Source organism: Xyrauchen texanus, chromosome 30 (assembly GCF_025860055.1).
Source record: "Xyrauchen texanus isolate HMW12.3.18 chromosome 30, RBS_HiC_50CHRs, whole genome shotgun sequence".
Taxonomy (NCBI): Eukaryota; Metazoa; Chordata; class Actinopteri; order Cypriniformes; family Catostomidae; genus Xyrauchen; species Xyrauchen texanus.
Window position 1 is genome coordinate 28,473,934 of NC_068305.1, and position 22,648 is coordinate 28,496,581.

General features: G+C 39.6%; 1 protein-coding gene and 1 pseudogene across 2 annotated transcripts in view; one reads left to right on the forward strand and one right to left on the reverse strand.

The window, feature by feature from the left end:
- Window positions 1-2,840, forward strand: part of LOC127624094 (sestrin-1-like) — a 58,284-nt gene extending 55,444 nt beyond the window's left edge. For both annotated transcript variants that reach the window (XM_052098751.1, XM_052098752.1), the window contains 2 exons: window positions 53-197; window positions 289-2,840. In XM_052098751.1, the coding sequence (XP_051954711.1) occupies window positions 53-197; window positions 289-375 (232 nt within the window). In that variant the 3' untranslated portion in view covers window positions 376-2,840. The remainder of the gene's footprint in view (window positions 1-52; window positions 198-288) is intronic.
- Window positions 2,841-3,110: 270 nt separating this feature from the next.
- On the reverse strand, window positions 3,111-22,208 carry LOC127623931 (armadillo repeat-containing protein 2-like; annotated as a pseudogene).
- Between the last annotated feature and the right edge of the window lie 440 nt (window positions 22,209-22,648).

Consider the following 22,648-nt stretch of genomic DNA (forward strand, 5'->3'; position numbering starts at 1 on the left):
CTATTGTATTACTGAGGTATCTCTCTGACTCTCTCTGTCTGTTGCATTGCAGCTATGACGATTATGACTACGGAGAAATTAATCAACTGCTAGACTGCAGTTTTAAAGTCTACATCAAGACTATGGTGTGCAGTCCAGAGAAGATCACCAAGAGGATGTACGAGAGCTTCTGGAGGCAATTCCAGCACTCTGAGAAAGTAAGAAGAACTCCAAAAACACTGATTGTGGCAAAGTGAATTCTCTAGGAAAGAATTGTGGCTAATGATTATCTTTAACTCTGCCTTTCAGGTCCATGTTAATTTGCTTCTTATGGAAGCACGCATGCAGGCAGAACTGCTCTACGCTCTGAGAGCGATCACTCGCTACATGACATGAAGTGCTGTTCTTGTCAAATTTGTTATTTTTACTGTTGTTGATGTTGTGGGACACTTCAATAAAGCTAAAAAAGGAAAAAAACAAAAAAAAAAGAGTAAAAGCAAAATGGATTCAGAATAATTAACGATGAGGATGAGGAAGAACAGATTCTGGTTGTTTTGTACAAGAAGGAAAAAAACAACAACTGTCAACTGGACCTACTTTCTGAATCACTTGTTTGGCTGCTCAGCCTGCAGTGCCAATTCTGGCCACTGGGGGGTGTCTGAGCAGACTCCCCCAAGCTGGGAAGTGTTAGTGAGACTGCAAGCTTCAGGAGGCCAGACCTCCTTTTCGTATTTCAAATGCATCTGCGATAGGACGTTTTATAATCATATCTTTTTGTGTGATGAGAAAAACACAAATAGCAACTCCAGCACCGGTGCAGATAGGCTGCACTAACACACCTATCTACTAGTGTTTTTTGTCCATATCGTTTTTATATTGTTCTTATTTTTTTTCAGCAGGGGCTAGAGATAGAAGCATTAATGATTTTGCATATACGCGTGCCTAGTCATGCGCAGCACTGGCAACAGATGCTGAGGTGCCATCTGTTCATGCTGCTTTTCTCAACTGAGAGGCCTCAAGACACCAAAACCATCACCCACTTGTATAAGCTAATCCAAGAACGTCTGTTTTGTGCGTGTGTGTGAGTGAGAGAGTGAAAGAGAGCACAATTCAAAAGTAATAGCTATCTGAGCCCTTGTTATAGTTTACTGTAAGACACCACTTTGTCTCATGACATTTCCAATGTGTGAATGTTATGGGGGAAATCAGAGAAAAAGATTTACCATATTTTCTGGTGTTTTTCATGCATTAAAAATATCAAAGCACTTTTAAAAAATGTTAAGATGTGCTTCAGCTCCATATGTAGCCATTTTGTTTTGGTGACTGTGGCATATCTTTTTTTATTTGTTTTAGTAACTCCCAGTGCAAAAACGTCTTCCTTTTGTGATGTGCTTCCTGTTGCTCTGATCCATCTGCCTTGTCTTCCTTTTAATGCTCTGTCATTTTTTTTTTATTATTATTATTTTGGAGTTCATTATAAATAAATACCTCCTGTTATGTATCCTTAAATATCTAAGTGCTGTCTGGTGAGCAGAACTTTGTCTTACGTGGCGCTGCCAGTTGTAGGCTTCAATCTGTACAGACCTAGATGCTAAGAACCAGGCAACCCAGACAACTGCACAGTTGTGGGGTTAAATAATGCTTGTTCTTATTTTCAGAACTTTAAACAGTGTAGCTAAGCAGTTTTGTTTTCTTCAGAGTGTGTGTATTTTTTTTCTTTTCAGGCTGGGTGGATTCTCTGCTGTCTGTTTTGTTTACTAAAACTAGTTATGTACTGCATTCTGATGATGACAGGACTTGTAGAGGGATGGTACTTTTTTTTTTTGGAGATGGATATGAGGTGGTTTTTAATCAGATTTGTGAGACTGATGTCAGTTACTGACACTTTTATAAGAAACTATTTGATAAGAAAAATAAAACATGGTATTTCACTAGTATTGTTTGTGATTTAATCAGAATTATTTTCAAGGAATAATTTCTTCCCAAAGAAAAGTCACATTTAGAGCCGATATTGTGACATCATACATTGTATTTCAGTATTAACTGCAACAATTTGAGCAATCTAAATATCTCACAAGAATCATTTATCACTTATTTGTGTAAATATTATTAATACACTTCAAAATATCTTAAAAAATGTTTAATGTCCATGAACATCCATTCATCAATAGAGGCCCTTGCAGTATCACAATATATCGCCACAGAGACACTAGAGCAATAAAAGCCCACCCCTGCTATGTACTAATGATTTAAACACAGTATTGAAGGCACTGATTAATTTTCTCACAGTGAGGATAAAAGGAAGTAATATTGTTGATCTGGGAACCAAACATTCCTTTGTGCTGTTTGCATAAATAATGAAATTTTCCCTTACTCGGCTGGTAACTTTCCCTTTGTTGCTAGTGGAAATCACCGTAAAACCAAGCAACTTATTGCCCATTTAAAAGTATTATATGAGGAATTGGTTTCAATTCTTATAACAGTAAAATATCTTGCTCTTTCCAGAGAAAGTCCCTGAGAAATTGTGCAAATGAATCCAGACAAATTGCTTCAGCATTTACACACTAGAGACTGAGGAGAAAACAGTTTATAGAATTATTTGTATACATACCAATGAAACAAATTTACCACACTATCACGTTTTGGTCAGTGGTTTTTGTTTGTTTAAACATGCATTCATATCACATTTAGGGCAAGAGTGTAAACTGAAAATTATTATATAGACAGTAGCTGTGAAGTGTTACTGTTGGGGTGAGAAGAGGGAAGTCAGTGCCATATATGCAAGTCTGATGTGATTGTATTGAGAAAGTATGACAATGTTTCTATTCTGTGTTCTATGCAGACTTTTCCAGAACCGTCTGTTTAATAAAGTCTTTGAGAACATTGTGATGGTCTTGAGTGCTTTTTACAAAAACTTCAGTATTGAAAAGCTTCATGATATTGTTTTATGTGTATGACACAATCCAAACTTTATCCTAAGCAAAATACAACAGTATCTGGTTGCTTATTATATCTTTGAAGGTTTTGTTTTTTAATACAACAATTTGCATTTGTATCTCGTAATTTACAAATTCCTTATTAATACTAATTAACTATGCAAAATATGTTCAGAACTTCATAAGGGATATGGTTTGAAAGTGCAATGTACACACTGCTCACGTACAATGCATTTATGAACACAACTCATTTTAGAAGACTGGATAGGTGTTGATCAGAAGAGATTACAAATTGATTCCAGCAATGCCTTCATAAATGTAAACGTTGCCATAGCCTCTCTGCTACAGGCAAAAACAGCAACTCCCAGCATGCTTCCTGGACCTGTCTGACTCCATCATAAGAAGGCCACTGCAAAGCTCACCTGTCTGTAAGAACAGAATGCACAGGGATTCAACAAAAAAAAAATTGTCATGAGTGTAATTGCCAAACTCCCAAAGCCAAACTTAGAGACTGATAGAATGCACCCGTCTATAAATCTGACAGTGTGTCTATGTGTACCTGTGTAGAGCTTTAATATCTCTAGCAGCTCTTGAGTGTGTTGCAGCTCTCCTTCTAAAGAACAGTTCCAATTTCATTAATTAACGAAAACCTTAGATTTCAATGGCCCTGTGTAAAGAGATAGTTTGTATGACTTCATTTCTTCACCAGAGCACATTTAAATAAAAATGAAAAATACCTTACTCAGTAGGTCCTCAAAATGCAAGTGAATGGTGATTTCTCTTTTGAAGCTCCAAAAATCAGAATAAATGTCATCCATACGACACCAGCTGTTAAATTAACATCTATGTGTGATACAATCACTTTTGGTGCAAAAAAAGATAAATATTGTAGTACTTTTTAACTAGAATCCAACACTTCACGAGAGGGTGGAGTCCAAGCGGTCTCATGTGACATATTCGTGTTGCCATGATACCTTGTAATCTCACGTTCTCCACTCAGTTGAGACATCTAGGATAAGCACACAAACACACCATTGTGTGTAAAGAAACAGATAAATCCAGATCTAAACCAAAACAAACCAAGCTACTGTACAGCGTTCCTCTTACTCACTTGTAAACAGTGCTACTCTTCCGGCTGCTCTTCCAGCTGTGACGCACATGACAGTTCTCGCGCGTCAAATGGCATCACGTCACACGCATATATCGCTGCTCACTGGAAGCACGATTTAAAGTTTAAAGAAGTACTTTAAATATTTATCTTTTTCACACCAAAAGGGATTGTGTTGCAATAGATGACATTCATTTAACAACTGTGTCCTATGGATGACGTTTATGCTGACTGTCTGTGATTTTTGGAGCTTCAAAGGAGAAATCTCCATTCATTTGCATTTTAAGGACCTACAGAACTGAGATATTTTTCTATTTTTCTTCAAATGTGTTCTGGTGAAGAAAGAAATTCATACACACATGGGATATCATGAAGATGAGTAAAAAATTAGACCCATTTTTGGGTGAAAATGCCCACTATTTGCCCACTTCACTAAAACAATGGGTTTAAACTTTGCTGGTTGTGTGCGGATTTAAAAAAAATCTGGATGGAACATTTGGGAAAGTCTTTACGGATCATCTACGATATGTCTAACATTAACAAAACATATAATTTGAAGCATGCACACCCGAATTACAGTTAAAGTTGAAGTGTGTAACTTTTTCGGTGTTAACATTTTCTCCTAACCCAGATTAATATGAGAGACAACTATCAGTAAACCACTTGAAGTTTAATTTTCTCTAAAATATTAAACACTGTGTCTCTGTGGCACTATAAAAAATCATCCGTTTGTTTTGATCGGCCCGCTCAGCCTTACACAGCGTTGGCTCAACCAATGGTATGAGTTGAGTTTGTTCGATAAACAGCAGAAGAGGTGTGTTTTCAGAAAGCTTATTTGAAAACAATGTTCAATTCCATTCAGTGACACAGAAATTACACACTTCAGCTTTAGTATAGGAGATTCACTAAAATCACAATGAGCATTTTACTTGAAATGTCACATTTGTTGAGATTAAAAGTATAAATCAAGTATGTTTGGGAGCAACAGCATGCCAACCTTTTCTGCTTTTTTAGCATGCAGTAACACAATTGAGATGCATGTTAATACCACATGTAAACAGCGATCTGACTTGGCTAAACGCTTGTGATTGGGTCACCCAAGACAGAGGTCTGTAAACAGGGCCATTAAACTGGAGCTTCACGTCATCCCAAAAAGAGATGACTCAAATAAATAAATGGATAGAGCAGCTTCTTAGTACTTGGTTCACATTAAGAAGCCAAAACCACACTGAAGAGAGATAAGTTACTTCTGTCCGATTCCCTCCTCTCGCAGTATGGCCCGGTTATCTGGCTCTGCAGATAAGTTGCTGAGAACTCCACATGCAGAGAAACACATATCAGGGTTCTTGGAGTCCAAGAGGGTTACCACAAACTGGTGCACTGAGACACACAACACACAAGCACAAACTCAGTAACAATTTTACTGGTAAAGCAGCAGAGAGAAAGCAAAAGATGCTTTTCGGAGGTGTTTCCGTCAATGTGTCTATTAAAGAATGATGCACCTTTGTGCTGCATGATGAAGTGTCTCACATCTTTGATCTGAGACAGATTTCCAAACACGTGTGGCTTCCAAAACACCATCCATACAAGAGCTTCACTAACACTGCAATGACAAACAAAGGGAAAATCAGAGAGAAGAGGAAGGGAGGAGATTATTGAAGGACAAAGAGAGATGGAACATACAGGCTGTTTTCACACACACTTGTCTTACACTGCAAGATGTGTTTGTGCTCTGAACAGACCACTAAGCTCTTTCCCTGGTAGAAAGACAGGTTGCTGATGGTGGCCAGAACATTAATCACCAACTCTTCACTCTCTTGCACACACCTGCACTCTGAGAGGCACAAAGGCAAATGGAAACAGAAAACAGTCTGGGGTGTTTAGAGTTGTAAGAATGGTTAAAATGGCACACAAAACAAAGGTTTAATTGCTGGTCTGCACTTGGTATTTTAGATATGTCCATAGAGAATACATATCAGGTATCACTTTCATCTTGAGAGGTTTCAAAACCATTCATGAGTATTTTGAGATAAATCTGAAATTTAAATACTCAGTATTAGACAGCGAGTGTGAGACTTAAGTGAGATCCTTTACTTCCCATTCAAAATGCGGTTTGCACTGTCAATGTTTGTGCGTCGTGCTGCAACTGAGATTGTGTTTCGAAACACCTTTTGTTGAGGTGAATGTCAGTGGAACCCTCGATTTCACAGTCTCATTTTCCTTCTCTGTATTTATTTTCATCATAACAGGATGACATTTTAATACACCAAAAGGTAAATATGTGAGAAATTATAAATCACCCACCCATTTCCCCTCTTACTGTCCCCAAGTCCTTTTTGAAAATTGATGGTATCCCCTAACTGTCATATGGAGGGATCTACAGTAATTCCGGCCAGAGTATTAATTTCATTTTCTTACATTCTAAAAATGACATGGGAAAAATATTTCCACAGGATGAAACCTCATTCTGTATTTCAAAAAGGAAACACATACCCACCTCTTCACAACAACATGCCTGCTTCTGAAACTTTCACATAATGAACTGAAAGTTTGCATGCATCCATCAACTCCAAACCACACTGCAAAGTCTTAGAGCACCCCAGACATCTCAGATAAACTAAGAGGCTATAATGATAAAAACAGGCCCTGGCAAATGACAACTTTATGGTCTGGTTGTTCTCATCATTTGAGAGGATTCTGTAACTTGAGTGTGTATGCTGGTAACTGATGTGTAGAGAACAGCATGTGATTGCATGGTGCAGAATATCTAACATAGAAACATATGACAGAAACTTCTTAATAACGCTGTATGTTAAAAGTCACATTCATATACTAACACACTCAGTATGTTTGCATGTGCAGTTATAATCAAGCTAAAGTGGGTTTGTGCATAGTCGAGCTACAGTCTTCATCTGTCTGTCCAAGTATACAAGGCACAAGAATTGTTTTTAATTTGCTCACATGCTCTGAAACACGGAACAACGCCTAGGCAAATTATGTTCAAAATGAATGTGTTTGCAATGACGAAGCCAAGCTACACTCACATGATCTAGGTCCATCAGTCCAAAGTGCTTACATGCCATTTTAAAAAGACAAACTATTGTTATAGTCTGAAAGAAATCGAACTTTTGAAGTGCATGTAAACATACCGACAATGTGTGTGTGTGCGTGCATGTTTCACAGTTATGGTTCATACCCAGCACTTCCAGTAGCAGCTGCACACACAATGCATTGGCAGCTAGTGCAGTGCCCACCGTGGGGTGAATAGCCAGGCTGGCCAGCAGTCTTATCAGTTTGACCAAGACGTCCACCCTTTCAGGGGTGTGAAATTGCTCAGGGTCCGATGGTGTTTCCTGGTAGGCCTGGAAAAGATCTAAAAGGACATCTATCCCTCACACTACTAGATCCTGCACTGTAGGAAAGACAGCGTATGTGTGTTTAGTGCTTGGATGGTCCATTGAAGGCAGTCCTGAAAGAAATCACATAGAAAATGTGAATCCAGCTGTATTTAATGATCTTTGATTCAACAGACCTTTTATATTCAACAAAACAAATCTTTTCATTTGAAAACTTCATTTAAAATTTAAGAAAGAGACTGAGACCAAGTCTTCTCTTCCTTGAGTCTAGACTAGGACAGTTTGTCCCTATCTGAGGTACAGGGTGCATGTGGGACTGTGTTCATGATACCTATTACACAGAGTGAACTGTGTATATTCTTTATGAGATTAAGAGCAAATGACCACATTACACTCAGTGCCAGCAGGCAAGAGAGAGAACAACTTCTGAACTGACTGTCCCGAAATAAAACAAACAGAAATACACACATACAATCACATACACTGGGATTGTCTCCAATAATGAGTGAGCTGCCTCGCTGTCTCCTGCCTTCATAGGCAACTATCTTCCATGGCAGAATCCTAGTGTCAATCAAATAGCGCTCGTCACATACAGTGCACAAGACTTGACTGACTGATTTCAATAATGGTAAAGCAAGAGGAACATGATACTCTAATGAGCATAAATACATATAGCACAAACATATTTAAGGTAAAATAGTCAGTTGACTATGATATTAAACTATATTTATAGATAGTTTTCAGTACTGAATGGATCATAAGTGTATTTACAATAACATTTTCTACAATGCTGCAAAGATTTACATACAATGCTACCACACGATTTGGCCAAAACAAGATATCTTAGTAGGCAGCATTATTAAAGGAATGGTTCACCCAAAACTGTCTTCAGAAGCGATATGATAGGTGTCGGTGAGAAAGAGATCAAAAGAGATCTTTTTGGAGCATCAAAGTTTTGGCACACATTAACTTGCATTGACTTGCATTGACCTGAGGGGCTGAAATATTCTTCTAAAAATCATAATTTGTATTCTGCAGAAGAGAGAAAGTCATACACATCTGGGATGGCATGAGGCAAGTAAATTATGAGAGATATTTTCTTTTTTGGGTGAACTATTCCTTTAAGAAAATACCTACTTTTAGGAACAGCCTTTGCATCAGGAGCATGCCTTTGATATCTTAAAGTGCTACCTCCAGAGGCAGCTCACTAGATTTTGTAACAGACCCAATGTCATGGATTATTTCTCTAGTTTCACTTGAGAGCAGAAATGGAACATGCAACCTATGTGTTTATATGCATATGGGTGTGTATTTTTTATGCACAAGTCTGTGTGTGTTGACAGTGCACATTTCATTGAGTTAAACTCACCTGTTTCCTGCTGTGTTTGCCCAGCAGGTCTAAAAATAGGCTTCAGCAGCATGGCTTCTCAGCTAGTGCATAGCAGCACTCAGTGTAGGTGGACAGCTTGCTGGAGACCAAGCGCACAATATTTTAATAATAATAAATTAATAATTTAAATATTATTAAATTATTATTAAAGAATAATTTCACAAATCAGATGGCACAACTTCATCAAAACTACAACAGTACTCATGAACCTCAATTCATCGCAAAAAATGATAACACCACTTCCCTCAGATGGTTTAAGTAACACTCAAAAGCTAAGAGTTTTTAAGAGAGCAAATGCAAAACTATCGAAAAACTCTGGCCCACTTGTAAGAGGAAGTTAGTGTCATCTGGGTTTACCTGGAGTCCTTGTAGCCATACGATAATGATTACCATACTTGTGATTTGTTAACAGACATAGCAATCATGACAGACAATATACAGTATGTTGTCCAAATGATTTGTCTTCTTTTTTTAGAACAGAGTTCACCAATTAGCAGACTACAGTCCAGATACACAACCCAGACTGGTTAAATTCGGACTGCAAATCACTTCTAATAAATGTAATTAATTTCACAAGTTCACTGGTTCATATAGCCCAGGAGCGTATTAGGCTGCTGTCCATGGGACTGGGCTTGAGCTCTAAGATCCCCTGTGAGAAGACAAGTTTGAAAAACAGTAATAGACCTATATTCGTTAATGGATCGACATTAGTAGTTCTTTCATATTACTCTTGAAATCATCTTACATCATGTCTTATTGATCTCTTAGAAACACAGATTAAGCAACTCTAATAAAGGCGTCAAGGAAGATTATTTTTGTCAAGTTATTTTAAAACAGATAATGTTATGAGGACATCAAGTGAGCTTACTTTATATGTGTAGTTTTTAACACATACTATTTAGGTATTGTAAAACCTTACTCGGTTTGATTGCTTGAAGGTGTAATATTTACTAGAACATGACAGACTGGTCCCCTCTGAATATTCATGCGACACTAATGCAGATGTCAAGGTCATTATGGGATCTCCAAAATCCAGCAAAGAGTAAAGAAGGTCTTGTTGCTGTGACCTAGAGGGTCAAGAGGTCATTACAGTGGATCAAGACTGTGAGTAGCCACATGTATTTGGAAAATAAAAAATTTGGTTCAAATCTATGTGAATGTACAGAATAAGTAAAAGTGTCCATTTTGGGGGGCTGTGAATGTTCACCATTTCTTCACGTTTTTAAACAACCTTTTGCCTTCACCATTTCATTTTAAATGGTCATGTGGTTTTACAAATTCATTTTTAAAAGTACAAATATTCAATTTGAAGTCTCTCTGTCAATGAGGACAAAAACTGCATTCATAATGCTGTTCAAAATGCTTTTTAAAATAGTTTAAGATGGCTTATATACACATGTCACACCACAGGACCTGCCGTCTTTCCAAAATTATTTATGTCAACTACCCATGACTACATGTTCATGTTTGGTGAATGAATAAAAGAAACTGTGTTTATGCAGCCGGTAAGCTTGAGTGTGTTCAAGTTGGTCTTAAAAGCCCAAGACATCTTTTTAATGTTTGACCACTGCCTAAAGGACAGAGACGCATATAACTAAGTGCTTCCCCTTTTATAATCAAGGAGGAATGTTTTTAAAGTGCCCTTATAAATCTCTCCATCAAGAGCTCAGAACACTGATTAGGGTACATGAAGGGTGCCTGCTAGGGCTGCTTGGCCTATTGGGCCATACTTTCATAAAAAGCCTCCTTTCCATCTGCCAACAGGCTAATAAGTGTCACAGCTATTGACGCTGAACATCAAACCATGCGTGCCGAGTTCAGGAAGTTTGTTTGGGCAGATTTAATTAATTCCTGAAAAATGTGCTTTGGGTTGGAAAAGAACAAAGGAAAATATGGACATAGAGAAATGGAAAAACGGCATCTTCCCAGACAAAAGCAAAAACAAAAGTAGAGGACATTAAAAATGTGACCTTCATTTCAACCTTGTGCAACCCCACCCCAGTGAAATACTCATATTTTTTTCTGTTTCACTCCCAAAGCAGAGTCCAAACAAACATTTGGGTGGGGTTCAAGCATGCTGAATTCCTCCTGTTTTCAAGTCTCCAAGACACATGAGAGATTTAACATGTTTGCAATGCAATCCTATTTGTTTATCTATGGTGGTGTGTTACACAAAGCACTATTTCAATACATAGGGGAAGCACACACCCTATGTCACTGTGGAAATGCATGGTGGGATGTGACAGGGTGTTCGAGACAATAAGAGGAAAATCACACTGCATCTTAAACCACAGGAAAAAAAACAAGAATCCTTTCTGTGACGAGGAGGAGGGCATGCCTGGGCTGTGATGGAGCACGACCGGCACTGAATCAGCTAAACTTTAATGTTAAACTTAAACCAACATAAACAAATGTGCAGCGTGGCCATGTGCATCTCTCTCTCTCTCTCTCGAACCGGTGTCTCCGGCCGCCTCTTTATCTCTCCCGCTGATCAGCTGATTCAGCGCCAGCCGTGCTCCATCACGGCCTGGGCACTCCCTCCTCCTCATCACTCTTTCTGACTGTTCAAGTCAGCTGAATTTGATCCTTTGAAATGTCTGTGATTTTATTTGCAGGGCTCCAGACAAAAAAACTTACTTAGGAGCCATTGACTCCTAAAGTGTAACATTAAGGAGCCAAATGTCTGTTTTTTTGTCACCAAATCCAGAATTGCTCAAGAATTTGCTGTTCAGAAACAAGATAGAAAGCAGAAGAAAAGACAGCCGATAACCCATTAATCTGAGACATATTTTGACTCCTAGACATTAACGTAGTTTGGAGCGAAATGTGCAAATCAATCCCAGAACAATAGCAAAAGACCTTGTGAAGATGCTGGAGAAAACATGTTGACAAGTATTTATATCCATAGCAAAACAAGTCCTATATCAACATAACCTGAAATGCTCAGCAAGGAAGAAGGCACTGCTCCAAAACTGCCATAAAAATACATACTGTACAGTTTGCAAGTGCACATGGGGACAAAGATCTTAATTTTTGGAGAAATGTCCTCATTGTCCCTTGCAAGCCGAAGAACACCATCCCAACTGTGAAGCACATGGGGTGGCAGCATCATGCTGTGGGGGTGATTTGATGGCATCATGAGGAAGGAAAATGATGTGGATATATTGAAGCAACATCTCAAGACATCAGCCAGGAAGTTAAAGCTTGGTTGCAAATGGGTCTTCCAAATAGACAATGACCCCAAGCTTACCTCCAAAGTTGTGGCAAAATAGCTTAAGGACAACAAAGTCATGGTATTGGAGTGGCCATCACAAGCCCTGACGTTTTTTCAGCAGAACTGAAAAAGCATGCGTGAGCAAGGAGGCCTACAAACCTGACTCATTTACATCGGTTCTGTCTGGAGGAATGGGCCAAAATTCCAGCAACTTATTGTGAGAAGCTTGTGGAAGGCTACCCAAAACACTTGACCCAAGTTAAACTATTTAAATGGTTATGCTACCAAATACTATTAAAGTGTATGCAAACTTTTAATCCACTGGGAATGTGATGAAAGAAATAAAAGCTGAAATAAATCATTCTCTCTACTATTATTCTGACATTTCACATTCTTAAAATAAAGTAGTGATCCCAACTAACCAAAGACAGGGAATGTTTTCTACGATTAAATGTCAGGAATTGTGAATAACTGAGTTTAAATGTATTTGGCTAAGGTGCATGTAAACTTCTGACTTAACTGTATACAGTATGTATCTGTATATGTGTGATTTATATGTGTGTGTGTGTGTGTGTGTATATATATATATATATATATATATATATATATATATATATATATATATATATATACAATTCTTTTAAAATATTGTCTTAGTCTTTTACGGTTATCAGATGGCCCAGACACAGACTGCAAGAGTGCACAATGAATGAAATCCCAGATGCAGTTTATTTTGCTACTCCAATCCCAATCAATAATTACCAGGAGAAAGAAAAGTGGTACACAATACATGACTTTTAATTGTAAAGAAGCTCGAAATACACATGGGACTCTTATTTTAAAATGTTTGCACTCCAAGTTGTGAGCTCACTGATGGCTTATTTGTTGAAAAAGTTAAAAAGCTTGAGTTCAAACCCTCAGTTCTTTTCGGGTGATTCATGAACATGATCCGGTTCAAAAGAATCATTTGGTTACAACTCTCTCTCGATTTTTTACATTTATTAAAGTTTTAATTTATCTATATATTTTTTTACACAAACCTATCGATTTGCTTCAGAAGACATTAATTGATCAACTGGAGTAGTGTGGATTATTATGCTGCCTAAATACGCCTTTTGGACCATCAAACAGCCAGCAGCCTGATGGTACCCATTTACATGCATTGTATGGACAAACTGAGCTGAAAACTGCTTATAAAAATCTTCACTTTAGTTCTGCTGAAGAAGGAAAGTCATACACATCTGGAATGTCTAAAAGGTAAGTAAATAATGACAGGATTTTCATTTTTGGGTGAACGAACCCTTTAAGCCTGCGCAAACAAAGCAGTCATCAAGGAGCACTCACCTGTACAAGTATATGTCCTGCGATGAGATGCTGGCCTTCTCTTTCTGACCTGTGATTGGTTACATTAGATGAAGTTGTACCGTGTATCATTCTCTTAGACAGCTGCAGCAGTATGCCAATAAATTCTTTAGCCAACAAAAGCCTGGAAATGGTGCCGTTTCCAGAGAGGAGCTTCAGTGAGCCAACACAGAACAACACAGCCTCACCTTTACTCCATACATCCTCACACTGTAGCTGAGAAAGAAGAGAGTCTGTGTGGAGAAACACACACACACACACACAATGGGTCAACATTAAATGAGTTAATTACTAATGAGAGTCTTTGTGAGTTATACAGTAATCAGATCTGACCTAGAATGGAGCTGAAAAGGAACAGGGCATCATTACTGGCATTCAGGCTGATTTTGAAGATGAGTTTGCAGATGTTCATCAAGTTGTTTCCACTCACCCCAAGCTTGTGATATTGATATTATAATATAGATACAAAAGCAAAATTACATGCACTGTAACTGAATTCAGGTTTCTTATCTCAAAACCAGATATTCTTGTAGGCCCATTTCTGCCTTTATTACACAATACTGTAGATAAAAAGAGAATATTATGTCATCATAACCCCCACTCGTGTTGTTCTAAACCTGTATAACTTTCTTTCTCCTGTGGAAAACAAAAGAAAATGTAAGTCAGACTGTTAGCCTCAATGACCATTCACTTTCATTGCATCTTAATCACATACTTTCTGCCTAACATCTCCTTTTGTGCTCCGTGGAAGAAAGACAGTGAAAATTAACAAGGGTTTGGTGTGTGTGTGTGTGTGTGTGTGTGTGTGTGTGTGTGTGTGTGTGTGTGTGTGTGTGTGTGTGTGTGTGTGTGAGCGTGTATTTATCACTTTGTGGGGACCAAATGTCCCCATAAGGATAGTAAAACCCGAAATTTTTGACCTTGTGGGGACATTTTGTCGGTCCCCATGAGGAAAACAGCTTATAAATCATACTAAATTATAGTTTTTTGAAAATGTAAAAATGCAGAAAGTTTTCTGTGAGGGTTAGGTTTAGGGGTAGGGTTAGGTTTAGGGAATAGAATATAAAGTTTGTACAGTATAAAAACCATTATGTCTATGGAAAGTCCCCATAAAACATGGAAACACAACATGTGTGTGTGTGTGTGTGTGTGTGTGTGTGTGTGTGTTTGTGTACTCACTGCTAGAATGAGTTTGACTAGAGTTAGGTTAAATCGGTCTAATCCCACATTTATAAGTCTGAAGAGCATTCTTAGGATGGTGGACCACTTTTTGCACTGCCTTCCCAGCAAGCCTCTCTCTGCCAGGGCATCATGTGCATTACAGATGTCCCGCAATCTCTTCTGACACACCATCACCTATAAGGACTGTTTATGTAAGACAGAAAACCAGCATGTTCCAGTTTACAATTACTTAAAATGCAGAACACAAAATTGATTCCATTGTCAATGTCTTACACAGTATTAATGGCAGCATCGCCACCTTTCAAACTATTCCTGTGAAGGACAGTGAAAGAAGAGTAGTCTGTGAGATCCACAATCCCTTTCATTCAGCTGAACTGATGTGTACACAGAGCAGGCTTACTGACATTTCACTGACATTTGGCCCACATGTCAACACCCACTGACAGAGATAACATGGCCCTTCAAGGCAAATTCCCCAGCTGTATGGTATGCATCATTAGCGTGTGTATAATAGCTCTTTACAATCTTTTTAATGCATCAGTTCTGAGCACAATAATAAAGCAATCAAAAAAGCTAATCAAATCTTATCACTTTTTTAAGGTTTCAACTTTATTTAAGGATATCTTAGGCTAGCTGTTAGGTTGCTTGTAGACATGGATAATTATTTGTTTTCTGCATGTTTTTTTTAACAATGGTGAGCACTGGCAATACTTTTTTCTGCCCATTTGTAAGTGCTGTATGATCTAACTTGCCTTAAGGGGATAAGGCTGAGGCTGCATTTTCAAAAGTTATTTTTGCTAAAACAAATGTTGTTCCTCAGTTCTGTTTCCAAGATGGCTAGCATATTCTCCAAACTGGCACCCTCTGATGATGCCATGCAGAAAATGAATGGTACTTTATGCATGAACCGAGGGGATGTTGGCACAATAAATATTTATCTTTCAAATGAATTTCTATTGACTTTTGAAAGTACTTAAATATTTACTGCTATTAGATTGCATTTCACGGTTATGCCCCCCACCCCCACACACGCTTTGACTTTAAAAGCTCTATACCGTGCCAAGCTCAACACAGCTCTGTTTTTCATTCCTCTGCATTCAGATCTTGTGTTTTCTTTCTCCCTGCAGTTTTTCTTGCACTCTGGGGCACATTCAAGTGCTGAAAAGCAGTTCCTAAGTAAGAACTTTAACAAGCACAATCCAATAAACCCAAAATTAGGAAAATCTCAATTTTAAGGGATAGTTCACTCACAAATTAAATTTCTCTCATCATTTACTCACCCTCATGCCATCCCAGATGTGTATTACTTTCTTTCTTCTGAAGAACACAAATTAAGAATATTTCAGCTCTGTAGATCCATACAATGTAAGTAAATTGGGTGCCAAAATATTGACACTCCAAAAGCACATAAAGACATAATAAAAGTAATCCATACGGCTCCAGTGTTTTAATCCATATTTTCAGACGTGATATGATAGGTGTGTGTGAGAAACAGACCATTATTCAAATCCATTTTTGCTTGAAATTCTTCTTCCTTTCCAGTAGGGGCATTATACATGAAGAATGTGAATCACCAAAAACACAAGAAGAAGAATGTGAAAGTAATCTGTTTCTCACCCACACCTCTCATATCGCTTCTAAAGATAATGATTCAACAACTGGAGTTTTACGGATTACTTTTTTGATGAACTTTGAGATTTTTGGAGCTTAAAAATTTTGGCACCTGTTCACTTGCATTGTATGGACCAAAAGGGCTGAGAAATTCTTCTAAAAATCTTAATTTGACGTCAGCAGATGAAAGAAAGTGATACATATTTCGGATGGCATGAGGGTGAGTAAATGACGAGAAAAGTTTAATTTTTGGGTGAACTATTCCTTTAAGGCTTGGGTAAAAAAAAACGTGTGTGTTCCAGATCGGACTTTAGAAGATTTAAAATTATACTCTTCTGACTGCTAGCAAATACAAACGTGCTTGACACATGCCCACTACTACTGTTTTATGATACTCTTTTCTGGTACAGTCAACATAATTCGCCAATTATATGTGCAGACGAGGACTGTCCGCGTGTCGAGAAAATGTGGGCCATGTGCAGACAGTCTGGACTGTGCTGATGACAAAATTTGTGTCATGCATATTGTGCGCAGAGCGATCAGCAATGCAGACAACTGACGTATACTTTGGCCTTTAGTAATAGCAAGACATTTTTTTTTTATTGGACCATCAAGAAAAGGTTGGATTTGCTAGTTTAGATGTTTATTGTTGGTCTGATGAATTAAAGCAAAATATGACGATTTGCTCTTTGAGTGTAGTTCATTACTGGTGAGAACTAATTAAAAAGTGTAATTTTATCATCACCTGGTGCAAAGGACTCAAATTCCAGAAGGACAGGAAGGACCTTAGATTTCCAAAACAGAGATTCATCCATGTTATCATCTCCTTCTCCATGGCCAAGCTTAACTTCTACAACAGAAAGACATGGAGAGGGTGTTAGACAGTTAGACAGACAAATAGATAGACAGGAAGATGTGCGTTAATTATCCCGGAAGGGAATTAAGACAGGTTTTACTCTTAAACCATATGAATCCAAATACAGGATGTTCAACATAGCATGAAAAGGTCAGAGCTTTGCACCCACACATCTTTCTGCTGTATCTGTTCTGTACAAATGCCTCCATGAGCATTTGCATTGTGGACGAGCTGCAGGAAGCAGTGGGTTGTGAAAACAGCAGATCAAACAATCAACTGGTATCTGGATACAGAAAGCTTGAGAAACTGCTATAGCAAAAGTGGTTTGGGTTTCCTATCCGATCAGATGTTTGTGGCCACTGGTTTTAAAAGATTGTGAGAGCTTTGCTTTGTTTATCACAAGTTTAACCTTAAGTCGGTCAGCAGTATCATGTTTAGATATAGCAACAAAATTAGAACAAAGTAAATGAGATTAGTTCATTTATGCATGCAAATACAACAAACCTGGTTGTAATCCCTTTTCACTGGATGCATCAGTTCTGGCTGACTGTGGTCTCCTATTAATCACAAACACATACAAACAGCAAATTCACAGTAAATAGAAAGCATTAAATAAATCATTATGTTTGGAACAATGCCTAGGTGACATGCAAAAATTATTTTTGTGGCATCAAACCCTAGCTGGTGTTGCAAAACTATAATTTCATATAAATTGACCATCTTTTAAAAAACGTTTGCTGATATAAAAACAAATTATGAAATAACATAAATACAAGATCAAAATGTATATAACATATTAGGGAATTCTTTCACTGTCTACACTTTAATTAATTACTTTACAGTTATTTTATATTCATGGCAGCCACAAGGGGACACTGTTGAGATACATCATTTTTATTGACCGATTTCTTTTTTAATTATCTCTTTTGCTTTACTGATAATTGTGTGTAAATCAATTAATTTGATGTGAAACAACTTTTATAATGTTCTTGTATAAATGCTTGCATATAAGAATGAGCATGCATGTGAGGGCTACTGCAACTGACAGGAAACCACAGGTTTGTGTGCATATCTCAGAGCTAGTCAGGCACCATCATGTTGAATTTTATCTAATAAATCAAGATATCCGTTAACAAGCCTTTAACATATACCACCAAGTCTATTTACCACTCTATTGTCTTAGTCTGTGCCATCATTGGTAGCCAATTAAATTATGCCTGAAGATGCATGCTGTATAACATTCAAAGTAAAATCTGAATTGTAAAATATAATAGAATAATTAATTGTTATCGTATATGTAGCATGGGTGTTTCCTAAGGTTTGTGGAGAAATTTAGATGGTAGGGCTGGGCATATTTGTGGCATTGATCGTGTTTGGTCTCAATAATGCCTCTGTTGATGGGATACCTCGGCCGAGACGTGATCTCATCGTGTGAATCTCAAATGAGACTGTACTGTACCACAAACGGCCTGCATAATCTAACATTGCTCCATTAGCAACTATAACAAGAAGATGGGTGAGAGAGAGAAAGAGAGAGAAAGGGCGTGATGCTTACTTGACTTAAACTTACAATTAAATTCCAGTGTCTGTAAATGCATCCAAATTGGAAGCATTGTGATATAATGGGCAAAATATTGAGAGCTCTTGGAACTGAACAAATAATCCTTTATGTGGTATTACTCATGGAATACACAATTCTGTCACATATCCTTGAAAAGGTATGTGTGTATGAGTACAGCTCACAAAAGATGATTCCAGATATAAAACTATAGTGACTAAAAACATTGCTTTTGAAAGGTTTAATGCATTTTAGATCATTCTCAGATAAGTTAACAATAAACAGGTTTACTCTCTGAATAGGGTGTACTGTGAGTTGACAACTGTGGAGGCGGAGGCATGGTGAGCGCTGTGCTGTGGAGAGTGAAGCAGGGGAGATGAGTGGTGAATGATTTCCACCTGTGCTTAACACCTGTCTTGTGTTTCAGTGAGGAGTGATTAGGGCTTTTAAATAGAGACAGCAGCAGTCTGGAGAGAGAGCCTTTCTTCAATAGAATTGTGTGGCAGTGGGGCGTGGTCAAGCATCCGTCCGGAGAGAGAGAAAGTGGTAAGGGCGCTTGCACCTGAGCTAGATTATGTTTAACACCCAGCCATGCCAATAGCAGAGAGAGAGAGAGAGAGAGAGAGAGAGAGAGAGAGAGAGAGAGAGAGAGAGACTGGCACAAGCAAGGACACAATGCTCCTGAAGCTGGAGAAGACCGGCCGCCCCTTTGCCTTCAAAAAGCGGCTCCGAGACACCTGCCAGAAATGGCTGCTGGCGGGGGATCGTGACATTGTGGGAGTTGTCGACCAGGTGGTGCTGGAGTAGCTAATCTGGGATCTGGGACACTTCCGGGATCAATGCCCTGTGATGGAGCTGGGAAAGGTGGTCTGGATTCCAGACATTCCGCAGGCTGCCCCCGATCGGGCTGGAGTGTACCAGATACCAGTAAGTGTCAAGGGGGTTACTTACAAATCATTGGTGGACACGGGTTGTAAACAAACCACTATTCTCCAATGCTTGGTTCAACACGAGGTTTTGGGCACAGCTACAACGGTGAGGGTGAAGTGTGTGCATGGGGACATTCACAACTACCCTGTGGTGATCCTTGTGATAAAATTTCAGGGAACAAAACATTGGAGTGGGGGCCACGATTAGTTCCCACCTCACCCATCTGCTGATTTTGGGGAGTAATTGGCCTGAACTTAGAAAAGTATTAAAGGGTATATGCGTGGATGGGTCCTGCACTAAAGCGATGAGATGGGAAAAGTGTGATGCTCTGGCAGAGGAGGTGGATCCAGGGCCATTTTGTCTGCTCCACTAAGGTGGGGGGTGGTAGAGGCCACAGCCCCTCCCATCCTCTGGGGGTGTCCCGAAGGGGATTTCCCGTTGGAGCAGTCGTGAGACGAAACTTTCAAGTACGCCTTTGACCAATTGAGAGTGATCGATGGTCAACAACAAAGCTATTTTCCCTATTTCGTAATTATAAACAAGCAGTTGTATAGAGTGACGCAGTACGCTCAAACAAAGGAAAATCCAACCCAGATTTTAATTCTGCAGAGCCGCCGGGAAATGGTGTTCCAGGCGGCTCATTATAATCCCATGAAGCTGGTGAATTGGGCCACGGGCAGGTGCGTCCCCAAATTGACAAGACTGCGGCGACTGCGAATTGCCCGAGTCCCAAGATCAAAAAGGGGGTGAGACAGTTCCTGAGGCTGGCTGGCTATTATAGGAGATTCGTGCCTAATTATTCAAATGTCACCAGCCCGCTGACTGATCTAACTAAAAAGGGAGCTCCAGACCCGGTCTAGTGGACGGAGCTGTGTCAACAGGTGTTCAGGCAGGTTAAAGCTGCACTTTGCAGGGGGGCACTTTTACTTTCACCCAATTTTTCTCTCCCTTTTGTCTTGCAGATGGACGCTTCAGACAGAGGGCTGGGGGCCGTACTCTCGCAGGTGATGGAGGGGGAGGAGCTGTACATTAGCCGCAAGCTCTCGCTGAGGGAAAAGGAGTGTCTCACCAACAAGTGGGTGGTCCTCAATCCCCAGTACTAGCTATTGGGGCGTGCCTTCACCCTCTGTTCGGATCATGCCCTACTCCAATGGCTCTACCGCATGAAAGATACCAACATGCGGATCACCCATTAGAATCTGGCTCTGCAGCCGTTGAAGTTGAAGGTGGTCCTGCGACCAGGGGCGCAGATGGCTATCGCCGACTTCCTCTCCAGAAATGGGGGGTGGTAGACAGTCGGATGTCTCCTGGCCTGAGTCAGGCGGTGGGGATATGTGGCAGCGGGGGCATGGTCAAGTGTCCATCCAGTGAGAGAGAAAAAGCGGTAAGGCCGCTTGCACCTGAGCTAGATTATGTATAACACGTCTCTAATTCCAGTGAGCATGGGGACAGCGCTGTATAAACAGCCATGCAGAAAGAGAGAGAGAGAGAGAGAGAGTCTGGCACAAGCAAGGCTCCTGAAGCTGGAGCCGTTTAATCTGTTATGTTTGTGAAGCTGATATGTGGAAGTTACTACATTTCTGTGAAGCTGATGTGTTTGATTGACTACCTGCTGTGAATCTAATGAATTTGTGAAGTTGTAAAGCATTGAAGTGGCCGATTAAAAATCATACCTGTTCTAATAGAAACCCTGCTTCCTTATGTTTACTTCCCTTCTGCTGTTAAATTGTCCCACAAATTGGTATGGACCTTGTCGGGCCATTAGAGCTGATGGCATGTGGACATCACTTTGTGTTGGTTCTGGTGGACAACGCAATGTGATATCCAGAAGCAGTGCCTCTATGCAACATTTCAGCACGTAGTATTGCTGAGGCAATCTTCAGAATAATCTCCTGAGTGGGGATTCCGAAAGAAATCCTCATTGATCAAGGCACTACTTTCATGTCACGTACACTACGCAAACTGTACGAATGATTGGGTATTAAATCAATTTGAACAAGCGTGTACCACCCGCAAATGGACGGCTTGGTCGAATGGTTTAATCAAACCTTGAAAAACATGATTCATAAGTTTGTGCACAAAGATGCTTGGAATTGGGATAAGTGGCTTAAACCCCAGTTATTCGCAGTGCGAGAGGTCCCACAAGCCTCGACGGGGTTCTCCCTATTCAAATTATTGTATGGGCATAAGCCTCGCGGTATCTTAGACATCGTGAGGGAAAATTGGAAGGAGGGACCTACAGCAAAAACAATTCAATACGTTCTTGACCTGAGAGCAAATCTCCACACATTGAGGCAGCTATCACAGGAGATTTGATACAGGCTCAAGAACGTCAATCCCGGCTGTATAACAGGAGGGCTGGGCTATGGGAATTTTCACAGGGAGACAAAGTCCTTGTATTACTACCCACATCAAGCTCTAAATTACTCGCAGATTTACCACCTCAACCTCCTAAAACTATGGATAGAGGTGGTCCCAGTGACTTTGGCGATGGTGGTCCCGGAGAGGGAGGAGCTCGGTCCGGAGGTGAATTTAAAAATCAACAAACGTTCGGTTTGTTTGGGGCCCCGGTGATGTTTCAGCGACTCATGGACAAAGTCCTTCACCCACACGCTGCATATGTCACTGGCTATCTGGATGATATCATCATCTATATAGCAACGATTGGCAGCTGCACATCCAACATCTGATGGCATCTTGAGGTCGATGAGGTGAGCGGGAATCATGGCAAATCTGAAGAAGTGTGTAATTGGGCAGGTGGAAATGCGGTATCTGGGCTTCCAATTGGGTCATGAACCAGTGTGTCCCCAAATTGATAAGACAGCAGCCATTGCGGCTTGTCTGAGGCCCAAGTCCAAATAGGGGGTGAGATAGTTCCTGGGGTTGGCTGGATATTATCTGGGGATTTTATTCAGAAGTCACCAGCCCACTGACTGATCTCAATAAAATGGTAGTGCCAGACCAGGTCTAGTGGACAGAGATGTTCCAACAGGCTTTCTTACAAGTAAAAGCAACACTCTGTGGCAGTCCACTGTTACATTCCCCTGACTTCTCTCTGCCTTTTGTTTTACAAATGGATGCATTGGGCAGGGGGTTGGGAGCTGTGTTGTCCCAGGTAGTGGAGGGTGATGAGCTATTAATGTTCAAATCACTCATTGGTATCTGG